Below are 15,898 nucleotides of genomic sequence, written 5' to 3' on the forward strand. Positions count from 1 at the left end.
GTCCGGACAGCCTGGATCCTTGAAGTTAGTGGGAAAGCCTGCTACCCAGTAAGTTTTCTGATTTGAGTGAATCTGGTTTGACAGTCCAACCCTGTGTGTTCCTGTATGTTAGCTCAGTTTGTTACAATGGATAGTCCTCTGGAAATGGTTTGATTTCTTTTCCTTAAATTCCAACTGATGGGCCTCAGCGTCCTAGAGACATCCGCTGTGCTGCGTATTTGGATTGGCTGCATGGGATCCACTTCTCTCCCTTCACCACGGTTTGGTCTGTGTCCCGCTTTGCCCTGGGAGGCCAACCGACGGGGACTTCATCCATAGGCTCCTGGCTCCTTTGTCAACGGCTTTTCTTTGGATCTGACTCAGAGGAGAACAATAGAAATGGATCAGGAAGAGGGAGGGATGAGAAGAAGCTTTTCTCTTGTGATATTTGCCGCAGGCGAATTACATCCTTGACGGAAGGAGGGTATTACGTCCTTAATGAAGGTCATGACTTTTGTTAAGTGTCTCTCTCTCTCTCCTTTTCCACTTCATTCCCTCCACTGGACTCTTCAGCCTAGGGGTGAGCTCTTAATGGTCCCCTGATACTGTATTTGGATTTTCCTACATCCAGCCCAGGACTTTGGGAAAAGTGCCTTCTTTAAGCTTTTCTTAAATGACTCAGTTTGAGCAGGCCACTGTTTTTGCCAGGACCCTGGCTTATGGTAGATGGGCCAGAACTAACAGTTGCAAACGCTTCTTTTCTTGCACAATAAATACACTGAATTTTGAGGTGGATGTAAAGCAGCTCATGCATTGTAGATGGCACTGCACGTCTGTTTTGATCATATTGGAGCCATTGTTTTGCTTGTTGTTTGCTGGGCTCTTTCTGAAACTTTTCCTGAGGGACTCAAATTCCAGATGTCTTGCGGCACCACGCCTCGTGAGAGTAGAACTTGGAAAAATTGGTCCTTGTTCCCCATTCCCTGCGACAAGCCTGTTGTGTTCCTTGCCCAACATGTGAATCAGTGTGTGAAAGTTTCAACTGACCCTCTCCACCTCTCTCTCTCTGATACGAACTGTCTTTGTTCCGCAGAGTGACAGAAGTGCTTAACGTAACCATGACCCATAGCTGTACTTTGAAGCAAAGCACTTGAGTCAATGTGGCGGAAAGTTCTTTAATCATGGAAGGTGATGTTGTTTGTCAAGGCAGAGAATTTTACAACTCTTTTATGGGCCTCCGCAAACATGGTTAACTGCAGCATGCTAATGAGATTGCCTGGGCATATGTTCTCATGTTTGCTCTCTCACTTTTTTCCAATTGTTTTGGATTTGGCACTAAGACCTTTCCTCGGCTGTTCTTTAGAGGGATGCCTTTTCATGACCTGCACAGTTTTCAGCCAGCTCGTGTAATTAGCCTGCACTGTTACTCTGTTCGGCAAAGGTCTAGAGAAAGTAGGCATGAATTACCTATTGTTATGAAAGTGTTATTTTGCACTCAGGAGACTAATTTGTTCAGTTGTATTGTCTATTGTCCGGAACCGTGCGTTCTGCGACCACTGCTGTTACAGACGTACAGGGGACAATCAGGAAAGCTATTCGGTGCGTGGTGATAAAAGGCAATTTCATTTTCTTAGAAATAATGATTTAGCTCTGTTTTTTACATGGTCTGTTAAAGAGTTAGAATTTTCTCTTTCCTCAGCCAATTTGTGCATTTCAAATGCTAAAATAGAATTTAGGAAGACGGCACTAGAGTGGGAAGGAAACAGTGCTCTGTCTCCTACTGGTCTTGACTACATTTTTCAATAAAAGGAAGTTCAACAGTTGCCATTGGGAAGACCATCGGGATGGGGTACCGTGTATCACAATTCTTTATTTTCTGTTTAAGACTGTGAGCTCCAAGACTATGAGTCTGTGGTTCTGTCCATGGTGCCTGTCACAGGGCTCCGCACATAGTAGTTGCTCAGTAAGTATCTGTGGGATTAAACTAATGAATGAATAAGTATACCTCTTAGATCCTCAAAGCATTTTCTCTGCCATCTCTAATTTGTAGCTCTTAAAAAATTATCCATAAACTTCAACTCCTTTTTGAAACCTATCTTTCACTTCTCTGGCTCTGTCTCTTACTTTGAATCTGAAGTTTTGATTTTTCCTATCTCATTCTTTCTCCCTGAATGTTTCTCTGGGTTTCTCCATCCCAAACCTTTTTTACCAGGTGTCTCCCAGATAAAATATTATCATGAACTAAAATGCTACCTAGCCGGGGCTTCCCTGGTAGTGCAGTGGTTAAGAATCCACCTGCCAATGCAGGGGACACGGATTCTTGGTCCAGGAAGATCCCACATGCCGCGGAGCAACTAAGCCCGTGTGCCACAACTCCTGAGCTCACGTGCCACAACTACTGAAGCCCGTGAGCCACAAGTACCGAGCCCACATGCCACAACTACTGAAGCCCGTACTCCTCGAGCCCGTGCTCTGCAACAAGAGAAGCCACTGCAATGAGAAGCCCGTGCACTTCAATGAAGAGTGGCCCCCGCTCACTGCAACTAGAGAAAGCCCGCGCGCAGCAACAAAGAGTAGCTCACCGCAACTAGAGAAAGCCTGCGCGCGGTAACGAAGACCCAATGCCGACAAAAATAAATAAATAAATAAATAAATTTATTTAAAAAAAATCTTTAACATACTAGCTAGCCATCTTATCACTGCTAGTTTGCATTTTTCAGTATGGCAAAGATTATTTATAATCTTTTGTGCTATGTGTATATTATTTGTAAATGTTGACCGTGTGAATATCCAAGTTGTCCATCTTAGTCCACATTGTTTCAGACCAATGAGCTGGTTTTTCAAGAGCAGGTACTTTAGAGGGGCTGATCCAGGGAACGAACTCATTCCTCTCCATCTTAGGTTTTGCTGCCTCTGTTCCTGTGCCTTTTTCTTCCTGTGTTCCTCTTCCATTTTCCCAGATGATCCTGGATCCCAAGAACATGTACATCTATATTTCTTCAGTTTCCACCACCTGGTCAGGGTAGATGAGCTACTCCAACAAAATCTCCCCAAACGCGGTGTCATAACACAGTCTTGTATTCTCTCTCATGCAGCACTCAGTATAGATATTCCTACCTGGTCAGGCAACTGTCCTCTTGAGTACTGACTCAGGGATTCTGGCTCTTTCCGTCCTATGATGCAGGCATCTTCAACAGGTGATCCCAGGGTTGCCGCTGAAGGAGAGGGTGCTATGGAGAAAGCACACCCAGCTTGGAGGGGACACACATCACTTCCGTTCACGTTCCACTGGCTGGATGGAACCAGCCCACCTAGATGTTTTGGGTCATGTGACTGGGCTTGGCCAATAGAATGTGAGTGGAGCTGGTGCGTGCTTGGCGTGGGGGAAGTAGTGCCTGGCTGGGATGCTGCTTACAGCAACAGCTATGCTATGGAAATGGAGCGCCAGTCAGTGACGTCAACCAGATATTTCTGCGCAGTATGTATTAAATAGCTCTGCCGTTCCCATCATTCTGTTGACTCTAGGCCCTTCAGGTCTTCCTTAAAGATGGAAGGAAGCATTTTTCTTAAACAGCAGCAATCTCTTGTATCTTCTGAACACTTGAATAGTTTAAATAGTACTTCTAATGAAAGGAGATACTTAGAGCTCTTCTTAGGCACAGAGTGTAAGCCACTGCCCTGTAACTTCCTGTGAATCACCAGGGCATGAAAAAGTTGCTTGTGTTCAAATAGCTTTTCTTGGTAAGATTCAGATTCTCAGAATTAAGGTTTGGAACACAGGCTTGCATAGGCTAGGTGTGGCTTGAACCATACACTCCTTGGTGAGTGTGTATGTTTGATGAGATATTTCATGCCGTACCATTTAAAATTACTGAGAACGAGAATTTTCTGAAAGGATCATCTTAATGGGGCATCCTAAAGATGTCTGTTCGAAGGCTCTGTTTTGCAGGGTGAAAGGCAAAGTGAATTGAAGGCTGGCCCCAAGCGTTCTTCCTGTTTATTATCTCAGAGAGCACAGCGTGACCTGAATTGCAGCTTGAAAACAAGAAGTATAAATTCTGGTAGATCAGGCTTCAAAAAAACCTGACTCTGAACATATCACTTGACAGCCTGTTAACAAAGCAAGTATTCCTAAGTTTTCACTTGTCTGTCAGGAAAAACGGTTTGTGGTCATATACAAGACTTTCTCGGCATAGAGTGATATATGACTTGTTCACCCAGCTTTAAATCTATGGTGCTTTCTTTGCTTCTTAAAGAGGTACCCACAGTTTTGTCTGTCTTTTCATCTCTGACCCTTTAACTTGCCTTTTGTGGTCAACTTTTAAGGACTAGCCCTTAAAATCTAGCCCTACTTCCTTTCCTTGGTATTGAGGTCAGAAAGAAGAAGTTAACACAAAACAGCCATTCATACCAACTTGGTATGTTCTTAATATCTTGTGATGTATCTCTTGGTAACCAAAGGAGTGGCTGTGTTTGCTCGTATAAACTTTTAAGTTGGGGCAGGTGAGCTAACATCGAGGCTATGATAGAAGTCTCTGAAAAGTTTTTTTTTTTTTTTTTTGCAGTTGTGTCAAGTCTATCAAAAGGTGGTTTAGCCATCATTCTGTGCCTCGAAGAATACGTAAGAAATAAACCATCCTACAGTTTAAGAACTTGAAGGAATAGTCTCTTAAATTCTTCTAATCTGTATACTTTTTTATATGTAAGTTTTGTTTTTCTAAAAAATCTAATTTCCTCAGTTTAAAGATAAAAGTGGGATTATGCCTTGTTCAGAGTCAGGCAACCAGTTAAAGAAAAGGTGGGAAATAAAACATTTTGTGTGTGATTGTTGATGCTAGAAGGTAACTAGAGGAATTCCAGTCTGAATTCCTTAGTTAATACGTGGCAAGAGTTGCTTAGTATCATTTGTTACCATGCTGAGGATTGGCATTGTGAGTTATTTGATTATAAGTGTTTGTGGGTGGAAACAAAACCGAATTTTCCCTCAGAGGAAAACTGAAACACTGACTTTCTCGTTATACTGCAATCTTGATTATGTATTCACATTAGGCATTATTTCCAATTTTAGAAGTGGGATGGAGAAAGACAGCAAATCTGTCATTGATACTTTTGCTCACCCCTTTCAAATACGTTAAAGGTATCATTTCTTTACCATTTGTGGTAGCCAGACTTTCAAGATGGCACCCAATGATCATTTCCTCCTCGTATTTACTTGCTTTTCCCCTGCCTCACTGAATAGGGCTGCCCTGTGTAACCAATACCATACTGCAGAAATAACGATGTGGGATTTAAAGGCCAGGTCATAAAAGGATTTGATAGTTCTGCCTTGTCTGCTCTTGGATTGCTTGCTCTGGGGGAAGCCAGCTACCATGTCATAGGGACACTGGGAGGTCCACATGGCAAGGAACTAAGATCTCCCACCAACAGCAGCACCACCTTTTCAGCCGTGTCAGTGAAGCTCCTTGGAAGTAGGTACTTTGGCCCCGACCAGCATCTTGACTTTACATCCTAATGAGCTGCTGGGCCAGAACTATCCTGCTAAGCTACTCATGAATTCCTGACCTACAGAAACTGTGCAGTAATAGTTTATTGTTGTAAAACAACTAAGCCACTAATTTTTTTCATAATTTTTCACATAACCACGGGTAACTAATTGATTACTCAATTCACAATCTTTATGTTATTATATTTTTATCGTAATGACAATTATTATGATTACCAAAATTATCAATAGTCGTAATAACAACTACCGTTTTTGTGGACCTACTGTATGCAAGATAATTTAAGTATATCTACAGTCTTTGCAGTATTTCTTCAGAATAGCTTTTGTTATTCTAATTCCACAAGTGAAAGAGATGAAGTCGGAGGGTTAAATGGCTTGCGGAACATCAGACAGTTAGAAAAGGCAGAGCCAGGGCTTGGATGAAATTCTGACTGTCTTATTCTCACTACTGTATGGTTCCACCCTTAATGAGAACAGAATTACAAGTTACAAATACAGGATGAGAAAGGCATTTGACTTTAAAATGCGAAGCTACTTAAAAGCAATCTTCCTCCAACATACCATATACTTTCCTCAGTTTTTGTTACTTATTTTACTTAAGCATCCGTAATGTAAATATACACAGGTAGCTTTATCTTGTACAGCAACCGCTGTACCCTGATTGTAACTCGGGGACCAGTATGACTGTGCAGTGGGTCCAAGAAGCAATAGAAAGGGAAACCAGAAAACACTTCGAGGTGGATGAAAATGAAGACACAATAGGCCAACGTTTATGGGATATGCAGGAGGTGATAGCTAAAGTGTACAAGACGTCTTTTTGAGGCGGTAAAAATGTTCCAAAATTGACTGTAGTGATGGTTGCACATATCTGCGAATACTCTAAAACCCACTGACTTCTCTGCTTTAAATGGGTGAGCTGTATGGCATACTAATTATACCTCAGGGGAGCTGTTAAAAACTTTAACAGGTCTGCACATCTTTTGAGGATTTTATTTTAAGACAGAGTCTGATTCTGTAGGTGTGAGGCAGGGCCCGAGAATCTGCATTTCTAATCATCTTTCTATGTGATGCTAATACTGCCAGTCTGAGGTCCACACTTTGAATAGCAAGACCTCTACCATCAGATTTCCTGTGACCCCTCTGACCTCATCTCCTGCCACCTTCATGAGTGGATTCCTGAGTGACTCGTGGGTGAGTTCCAACCAACCTGACCATCTTGCTGCTCAAACATACCGTGCCTGCCTCTGCCTCTGGCCTTCACACTTGTCCTTCCCTTTGCATAGAATGTTCTTCTCCTTCCCCAACCCCCTTATGTGTATCGCTTACTTAATCCCTTTCTTCAAGTCTCTGCCCAACTCTTACCTCCCAGGGAGGTCTTCCCTGACCACCCCACTTAGATTGCAGCCCTATTTCACATACTTTCTTTCCCTCTTTTCCTGCTTTATTTTTCTTCACAGTACATTATACTTCAACATGATTTTAATTTATGTATTATTTGATGTACAGTTTCTTAGGGCTGCCATAACAAATGACCATAGACTAGGTGGCTTAAACAACAAAAATTTATTTACTCACACTTCCAGAAGTCTAAGACCGAGGTGTCAGCAGGTTTGGTTTCTCTGAAACCAAAACCAAGTCTCTCTCCTTGCCTTCTTGCTGTATGTATGAAGCATACATACATACGTGGTCTTTTCTGTATGTATGGTCTTTTCTGTATGTAGGCCAGCCTCCTGGTATCTCTCTGTAAATAAAAACTTCCTTTTCTTATAAGAGTACCAGTAGATTGGCCTCGGGCCACCCTAATGGTCTCATTTCAATTTAGTCCCCTATTTAAAGGGCTTATTTCCAAATATAGTCATATTCTGAGGTACTGTGGATTAGGGTTTCAACATATGAGTTTGGGGGAACACAGCTCAGCCCATACATTGGGTTTACTGTCCATAATCCCCTATTACAATATAAATTTCATGAGAATGTGGATTTTTTTAAAAAAATTATTTTGTTCACTATTTTTATTATTGGTCTCTAGAGCAATATCTTGCACATAACAGATGCCCAGTAAGTACTTATTGAGTAAATACATGAAAACAAAAGGTAAGTGCTATAGAGATATTTAGTGGCTTTAGGGTGGTGCAAAGGACATGGGAGAAAGAGATCATCTCTGCTTATGTGAGTCAGAAGAATTTAAAAGGCAAAAGGTTCATAGCCATTCATATATGGTTTAAAAATCTTACCAGGTGTAATATCCATGCTAGCTTCTTCACTCTTGTAACTCACTCTAACTATATAATGTTACTCTTTAAGAGATGGAGAAACACTCAATTTATTGGTTCTTTCTGATTCCATGCAATATATAGGATCCTAGTTCTAAAAATTGATAGTATAAGATCACTAAACTGTTATTTTCAACTCTGGATATCCTCTTATATGTGAAGATTTCTTTCCATAAACTTGAAAAGTGGGTCATCTTTCTTTCATCTTCAGAAATCATACAGCAATAGTGTTGTGAGGGAAAATGCGAGAATCTTAAATAGCAGCCTCAGTCCTTGTTTATTCATTCTTTCCATCCTGGTGATGTATCTGCATGTTGCAGATATTTGTGAAGGGGATACTTAAAAAAATATATCTTTATTGGAGTATAATTGCTTTACAATGGTGTGTTAGTTTCTGCTGTACAACAGTGTGAATCAGCTATGTGTATACATATATCCCCATATCCCCTCCCTCTTGCGTCTTCCTCCCACCCTCCCTATCCCACCCCTCTAGGTGGTCACAAAGCACTGAACTGATCTCCCTGTGCTGTGTGGCTGCTTCCCACTAGCTATCTATTTTACATTTGGTAGTGTATATATGTCAGTGCTACTCTCTCACTTCATCCTAGCTTCCCCTTACCCCCTGTGCCCTCAAGTCCATTCTCTACATCTGCGTCTTTATTCCTGCCCTGCCACTAGGTTCATCAGTACTGTTTGGTTTTTGTTTTTTGTTTTTAGATTCCATATATGTGCATTAGCATACAGTATTTGTTTTTCCCTTTCTGACTTACTTCACTCTGTATGACAGACTCTAGGTCCATCCACCTCATTACATGTAACTCAATTTCGTTCCTTTTTATGGCTAATATTCCATTGTTTATATGTACCACATCTTCTTTATCCATTCATCTGTTGATGGACACTTAGGTTGCTTCCATGTCTTAGCTATTGTGAATAGTGCTGCAGTGAACATTGGGGTGCATGTGTGTTTTCAGATTAGCATTTTTGTCTTTTCTGGATATATGCCCAGGAGTGACATTGCTGGATCATATGGTAGCTCTATTTTTAGTTTTTTAAGGAACCTCCATACTGTTTTCCATAGTGGCTGCACCAACTTACATCCCCACCAACAGTGTAGGAGGGTTGCCTTTTCTCCACACCCTCTCCAACATTTGTTATTTGTAGACTTTTTAATCATGGCCATTCTGACTGGTGTGAGGGGATACCTCATTGTAATCTTGATTTGCATTTCTCTAATAATTAGTGATGTTGAGTATCTTTTCATGCGCCTCTTGGCCATCTGTATGTGTTCTTGGGAGAAATGTCTATTTAGTTCTGCCCATTTTTCGATTGGGTTATTTGGTTTTTTGTTGTTGAGTTGTATGAGCTGTTTGTATATTTTGGAAATTAAGCCCTTGTCAGTTGCATCATTTGCAAATATTTTTTACCATTCCATAGGTTGTCTTAGGTTCGTTTTGTTTATGGTTTCCTTTGCTGTGCAAAAACTTGTAAGTTTGATTAGGTCCCATTTGTTTATTTTTGCTTTTATTTCTCTTGCTTTGGGAGACTGACCTAAGAAAACCTTGGTATGATTTATGTCAGAGAATGTGTTCCCTATGTTCTCTTCCAGGGGTTTTACGGTGTCAAGTACTATGTTTAAGTCTTTAAGCCATTTTAAGTTTACTTTTGTGTATGGCGAAAGGGTGTGTTCTAACTTCATTGATTTACATGAGGCTGTCCGACTTTCCCAACACCCCTTGCTGAAGAGACTGTCTTTTTCCCATTGTATATTCTTGCCTCCTTTGTTGAAGATTAATTGACTGTAGGTGTGTGGGTTTATTTCTCGGCTCTCTGTTCTGTTCCATTGAGCCATACGTCTGGTTTTGTGCCAATACCATGCTGTTTTGATTACTGGAGCTTTGTAGTATTGTCTGAAGTCTGGGAGGGTTATACCTCTTGCTTTGTTTTTTTTCCTCAGGATTGCTTTGGTAATTCTGGATCTTTTATGATTCCATATAAATTTTAGGATTTTTTGTTATAGTTCTGTGAAAAATGTGAGATGACAATTCTTTTGTTACTTTGCATGATGGACCCTGGTACACACATTGCTCTGATGGTTGTCCTGTTTCCAGTGTGATCAAATGACTAAAAACCACGCCTTGGTGGTAGATAAGACTTCTCCAGGCAGGAGAGGATAGTCACAATGTCACGTCTCTCTCTTGAAGAGCCAGAAATTGAGAGAGCCTTGAGTAGGCTGCTGAATGTGCATGTCTTCTTTTTTTTATCTTTTTTTAACCTTAATGCTGTTTTGCGGAAGGTCTTTAGATTAACTCTCACCGTGTGGAGGCAGGTGATCCTCCCTCCAGCTGGGAAGTGCCACATCTAGACAAAGCTTTGGGGCTAGAGTATAAATCTCTTGGGTCCCTTGGTGACAAGACTTGGGGCCCATGAGAGTCAGGTAAAATGGTTGAGGTTGGAAACCTGTATGCAAGTCAAACTATTTTTAATCTCTCCCGTGGTAGCTCTTAGCTTTGTTCTCCTTTAGTATTTTGCAAAGTCTTTCAAGATTTTCAGCTTTTCTTAGCTGGTCCAATGGGAACCAAGAGAAAATATTTTCGATTAATCTTGGTGGCAGCATTGACAGGCGAGATACCCAAAAGGTAGGTAAATTTCAAGGGCAAAGGAGTTGATTGGTTGATTGACTACCTTCCCCACCTATAATAAATACTTCCTTTTAGAGACAGACTTTGGAGCATCTGCATTATACTGCATGGCGGTGGAGAAGGTCCTTTTCTGACAAGATTCTTTACTCCTTCCCCAGACACTCATCAACATATACTCTGTCTTTTTATTGCAAAGCCTTGATCTCAAATAGCTGGCAACTAACGACTATGCTATTAACTGAAAGGAAATTTAAGGGTTTTTTCACTCAAAAGGATATATGCATTTTAATTGATAACCGTTAAAGACTAGAGGCTATTTTGTGATTTAAGGGAGTTATTACTTAATGATGAAATTTCAGGTAGAGGGAGATCTACCAGGGACTGGGATCCGGCCAAACAGTACCACTACGCCTGTAGATTTTTATGCCAATATACATCTCTTTTAACCTTGGCCCAATCTGTTTTTTTGATGTACTGTTCCGAATTAAAATTTAAGATGATTATTCTGTGGAAATGTTAATCCATATATCCCAAGGTAAATCTATCAACTTAGAGTCTGAAAAAGATGGCAAACTATATATTTATGGTAAGTGTCTATAAAAAATATATTTATTTGTTAATGAGAAGCTAAGGTGAACTAGCCATAAGATATGCATGTGAATTAGTGTGCTGTCGTGGTTGGTTTGTAATACTAAACTTGACTTACGAATGTGAAAATTACATATTCCTAAATCAACATCATAATTTGTGAATTGCATGCTCCTAGAAGTTTTGAAATGGGTGTGATGTTTACTTATTTCTACATCACCTTATTTCAGAAAAGATTTAGAGGGCTAAAATGAGTAGATTATAAGAGTCCTTTCGAAGACTTATATATTCATTTAGCAATAAGTGAGATCTTTATTTTCTAATGTCATTGACATTTGACTTTTAGGTATTCAGAGGATGACTATCTTCAGATCATCACAAATATCCAGAGCTGTCCATGGAAGCAACAAGCAGAAGAACATGAGAAGTTTAGGTAAAAAATTTCTTCATAAATAATATGAGATAAAGGGCTTCCCTGGTGGCGCAGTGGTTGAGGGTCCGCCTGCCGATGCAGGGGACACAGGTTCGTGCCCCGGTCCGGGAAGATCCCACATGCCGCGGAGCGGCTGGGCCCGTGAGCCGTGGCCGCTGAGCCTGCGCGTCCGGAGCCTGTGCTCCGCAACGGGAGAGGCCACAGCAGGGAGAGGCCCACGTAATGCCAAAAAAAATAAATAAATAATAATAATATGAGATAAAAAATGTTTTGTACATTTCTTTGTCACTAAAATAAGCAATGCGTTGTTAAAAAGAACGTAGAAGGGTCCAAGCGACCATCAGGCACTTTTCGTTCTGAGATCCTCTCGTGAGACACAAGGCCCTGTATCCCCAGCTCTTAGATAGAAATTTGTAATTATGCTGCTGCAATTAATTACAGAAATCCCAACTTCAAAAAGAAAGTTTTTGTTGTACTTTTTATCATATTGTAGAGGATGTTGCTGCTTCTTTGTACCATTTGTATTTGACATTTATTTGTAAATATCATGTAGCAGTGTAAAGGAATTTTGGAAAACACAGAAAGAAAAAAAAGTCACCTCTGGTCCCAACACTCTAGAACAAAAACTATGTTCCTTTCTGCATATTCCCTTCCCGTTTTTCTCATTAGCTTTTTAATCTCAGCACCATTCAGGAGCATGAGATGCTCCAGCTAATAACCCAGGGAGGCGCCGTCAACCGGACAAGACCGGGTTATCAGTGGACGATTACAGAGCTGTCTTGTGCTTGAATACCTCGGAGCCCCACCCAGACGAAATAAATTGTGTCAAAACCGTAGCCTGCGGGGGACGCCTGGCTAGTTCTCTGGCACTGCTTCCTCCCGTTATCTGCTCATAGGGTGCAGCCAGGCCAGGTATCTCTGTGCCTGCCTGGGCCACCTTGCTCTGCTTTCCTTTGCCACATTCTGATTCTTTGCTTTGCATCAACACAGGTTTTGTCTTGTGCCAGGTTATTACAGTTCGGTAATATGTTTTTATCTTTACTGGTTCCTGTTTTCAAAATTTACGTTAAGCATCGACCCCTCTAAAAACCTTATTAAAGAGACTTGGCCTTCCCCTGAGATTCTCTGATACTGCTCAGTTCTGTTTGCTGTGGGAAGCCAGCTCTTCCGCATGCGGGGTCCTTCAGTCAGTACATGCTGGAGTCATTGGACCAGCTGTCTTTGATTCTGGTGCCACTGGAGATGGGTTGTGGGCAACTCCCACTGAGTAAGAGAGAAACTTCCTGATTGGGTTAAAACTGAAAATGAACATCTTTCCTCCACTGGGTAGACACATGGTTGTCATGACCTCCTGTAGGATTCCATTGTCTTTCCTAACTGACAGTTTAGACTGTGGAATTCCTGTGTAACTATTTCATCTCCAGGACATTTTATGCTAGATCGTCCACAATAGACTGAACTTGTCCCCTCAAAAGTCATAAGTTAAAAATCTAATCACCAGGATGGTATTGGAAGGTGGGGCCTTTGGGAGGTAGGAGGTGATTGGGTTATGAGGGTGGAGCCCTCATGAATGGGATTCGTGACCTTATAAAAGAGACCACGTACTGCTGTCTCGCCTCTTCCATCATGTGAGGACACAGCAAGAAGACAGCTGTCTAAGAACCCAGAAGTAGATTCTCACCAGACTCCGAATCTGCCAGCACCTTGGTCTTAGACTCTCAGCCTCCAGAACTGTGAAAATAAATTGTTGTCTGTAAGCCACCTGGTTGATAGCCTTCTGTGATAGAAGCTCAGACGGACTTAGACACAGTCCTACGGAAGACGAGATTTGAGAGATTCTCGTGACAGGAAGACCTGATAGGAAGTTGCAAGGGCAATTGTAACCTAAGCGATCACAGGGTCAATGAGCAGGAGAGTCTGGTTTTGAGAGACCTTTCTACAAGTGCAGAGTAGGCAAAAAAAGAAAGAGCGCTCTGGAGGTGTTGAACTATTGAGGATTAATCCCAGATCATTATTAGCTGGAAGGACTAAATGAGTGGTGACGCCGACCAAGTCGGGATAAAGGAGCTTCCACTCTGGCGGTAAAGTTGATTTAGGGCAAACCTCCTGAGAATAATACAAACAAAACGAAGTATATGAAACACTTCTTTTTTTTTTTTTTTTCTTTTTTTCTTTTTGTGGTACGTGGGCCTCTCACTGCTGCGGCCTCTCCCGTTGCGGAGCACAGGCTCCGGACGCGCAGGCTCAGCGGCCACGGCTCACGGGCCCAGCCGCTCCGCGGCACGTGGGATCTTCCCGGACCAGGGCACGAACCCGTGTCCCCTGCACCAGCAGGCGGACTCTCAACCACCGCGCCACCAGGGAAGCGCCGAAACACTTCTTTTGAGGGCAATGGAGAGCTACCAAGGCAGGGGGAATTTCCAGGACTAAGATCCAGAAGAAGAGAGAAGCTGAAAGAGAAGAGACGCCTTTGGAGCTGCTTTCCTCACTAGGAACTTGCTGGATGCAAAAGCAGAAGCATGGAGGAGAGGTCGAGACATAGAGCAGGGCTTCCAGCATACCCTAGAAGAGACCGGTTCTCTAAAAGACTAAAGCCCAATTGAAGTCATTTCCATCCTCCCTTGGATTTAGGTCTGCCCTTAGCCTAGATGCCTGATAAAAACAAAATAATCCTGGGGCATCCTTTAATCCATTGAGGGTCCCGAATAGAACAAAAAGGTAGAGGAAGGGCAAACGTGCTTCCTCTGCTTGAGCTGGGACGTTCATCTTCTCCTTGGCCATCAGCCTTTGGACTCCTACTGGGACTTACACCATTGGCTCCCTTGGTTCCCAGGCTTCGGATTTGGCCTAGAACTACACCACTGGTTTCCTGAGCCTCCAGCTTGCAGACTGTCTATCGTGGGACTTCTCAGCCTCCGTAATCATGGGAGCCAATCCCTCGTATTAAATGTTCTTTCTACATGTCTAAATTTAAAAAAATAATCCTCTCTGGAAGAAGGTAACCTCCTTCTGAGCCTTGAATGATCTCTGCAAGTTTTTACGCCCAACGTCTAGCTCAGTTAAAAAGAGAATTCTTGGGCTTCCCTGGTGGCGCAGTGGTTGAGCGTCCACCTGCCTCTGGGACGCGGGTTCGCGCCCCGGTACGGGAAGATCCCACATGCCGCGGAGCAGCTGGGCCCGTGAGCCGTGGCCGCTGAGCCTGCGCGTCCGGAGCCTGTGCTCCGCAACGAGAGAGGCCACAACGGTAAGAGGCCCGCGTACCGCAAAAAAAAAAAAAGAATTCTTTTTAAAGGTGTTTTTCCTTCTTTTCCCTCGTGTGTGTGTGTGTGTCTGTGTGTGTGTGTGTGTGTGTACGTGCACGCACTAAAAATCAAGAGTCTCTTTGAATCCAAAGCCGTATGAAAGTCACTGGTGCAAATGATAATGGATAGATGCTGTACAGATGGCTGGTATGCAAATTGACTGGCCATTTTTCCCTTAGAACCATCTCAGTATAAAAAGTGCATCCATAACTGTGATGGTTACCCCATGGTAATCATCTATCCCTTCAGGGCCAATTTAAGTAAACATCTGGGACCATAACACTTATTGTTTGTTGTCTTTCAAGAGAACAGTCATGGTGACATTTATTTATTTACTTGAATATGTATTATATTGGTACATTCTTTTTATGGGCATATTTGTGAACTAAATTATATAAACCCTCATCAGAAATCCGTGCAATTAAATCATAATAAACCATTCACTTTCCTCAGTTTTTTACTGATATAGCTGGCCAAATCTGGGGAGTTTCTGGCTTATTTATAAAGCTGGCATTATAGAAATGTCCCCTATTATTATAGATGTCAAGTAACTAAATAGTATTCTATTTTATTTTATTTATTTATTTATAGCAGTTTATACCAAATTGAAGAAAAGTGAAAGGTGGTAATATTCTTTTAGCAGGAATAACAAAAGTTACATTAAATTCTGAAAAATATGAGCAAGTGAATATATTCTAAATCCAGCTGTAGCCTGATTGTTGAAACTCCCAAAAGTTGACACCTAGGGGCTCTTTGAAGATTATGGGACTTTGTGGTCACAGGATCTCAAAATCAGAGAGCTTTTAAAAGCTTTCCTTAGATAAATATGCTACTTGCTAGCATAGGGCATACATTTTATTTATCAATAAATATTTGTTTCGGGATTACTCTGTCAAAGCACAGTAGGCTTAAACCTGTTACACAGGCTTAAAGTAGAGCCACAAACACAAAGTAGAACCACAAACACAAACCTCAGGCACAAAGTAGAACCTCAGTAAATATGTATTAAATAAATGGATGCATGAAAACCAACAAGGGAATGTAGGGTTTCTTACTGATTTCAAAGAAATTGAAACAGTTTGGAGAGACAAGAAATAAAAGTGTGAATATTTATGATTTAATGTAAAAATGAGTGACGTATACAGATACCATAGTATATCAATGCTCGGTCACTGTGG

The 15,898-nt window shown here is 41.7% G+C and overlaps 1 protein-coding gene across 1 annotated transcript in view; it reads left to right on the forward strand.

Moving 5' to 3' along the window:
* ST8SIA6 (ST8 alpha-N-acetyl-neuraminide alpha-2,8-sialyltransferase 6) overlaps window positions 1-15,898 on the forward strand; it is a 131,390-nt gene that overhangs the window by 85,935 nt on the left and 29,557 nt on the right. The window contains exon 4 of the mRNA XM_024116404.1: window positions 11,332-11,418. Coding sequence (XP_023972172.1) covers window positions 11,332-11,418 — 87 coding nt within the window. The remainder of the gene's footprint in view (window positions 1-11,331; window positions 11,419-15,898) is intronic.

This window comes from Physeter macrocephalus, chromosome 11, assembly GCF_002837175.3.
Source record: "Physeter macrocephalus isolate SW-GA chromosome 11, ASM283717v5, whole genome shotgun sequence".
Lineage (NCBI taxonomy): Eukaryota > Metazoa > Chordata > Mammalia > Artiodactyla > Physeteridae > Physeter > Physeter macrocephalus.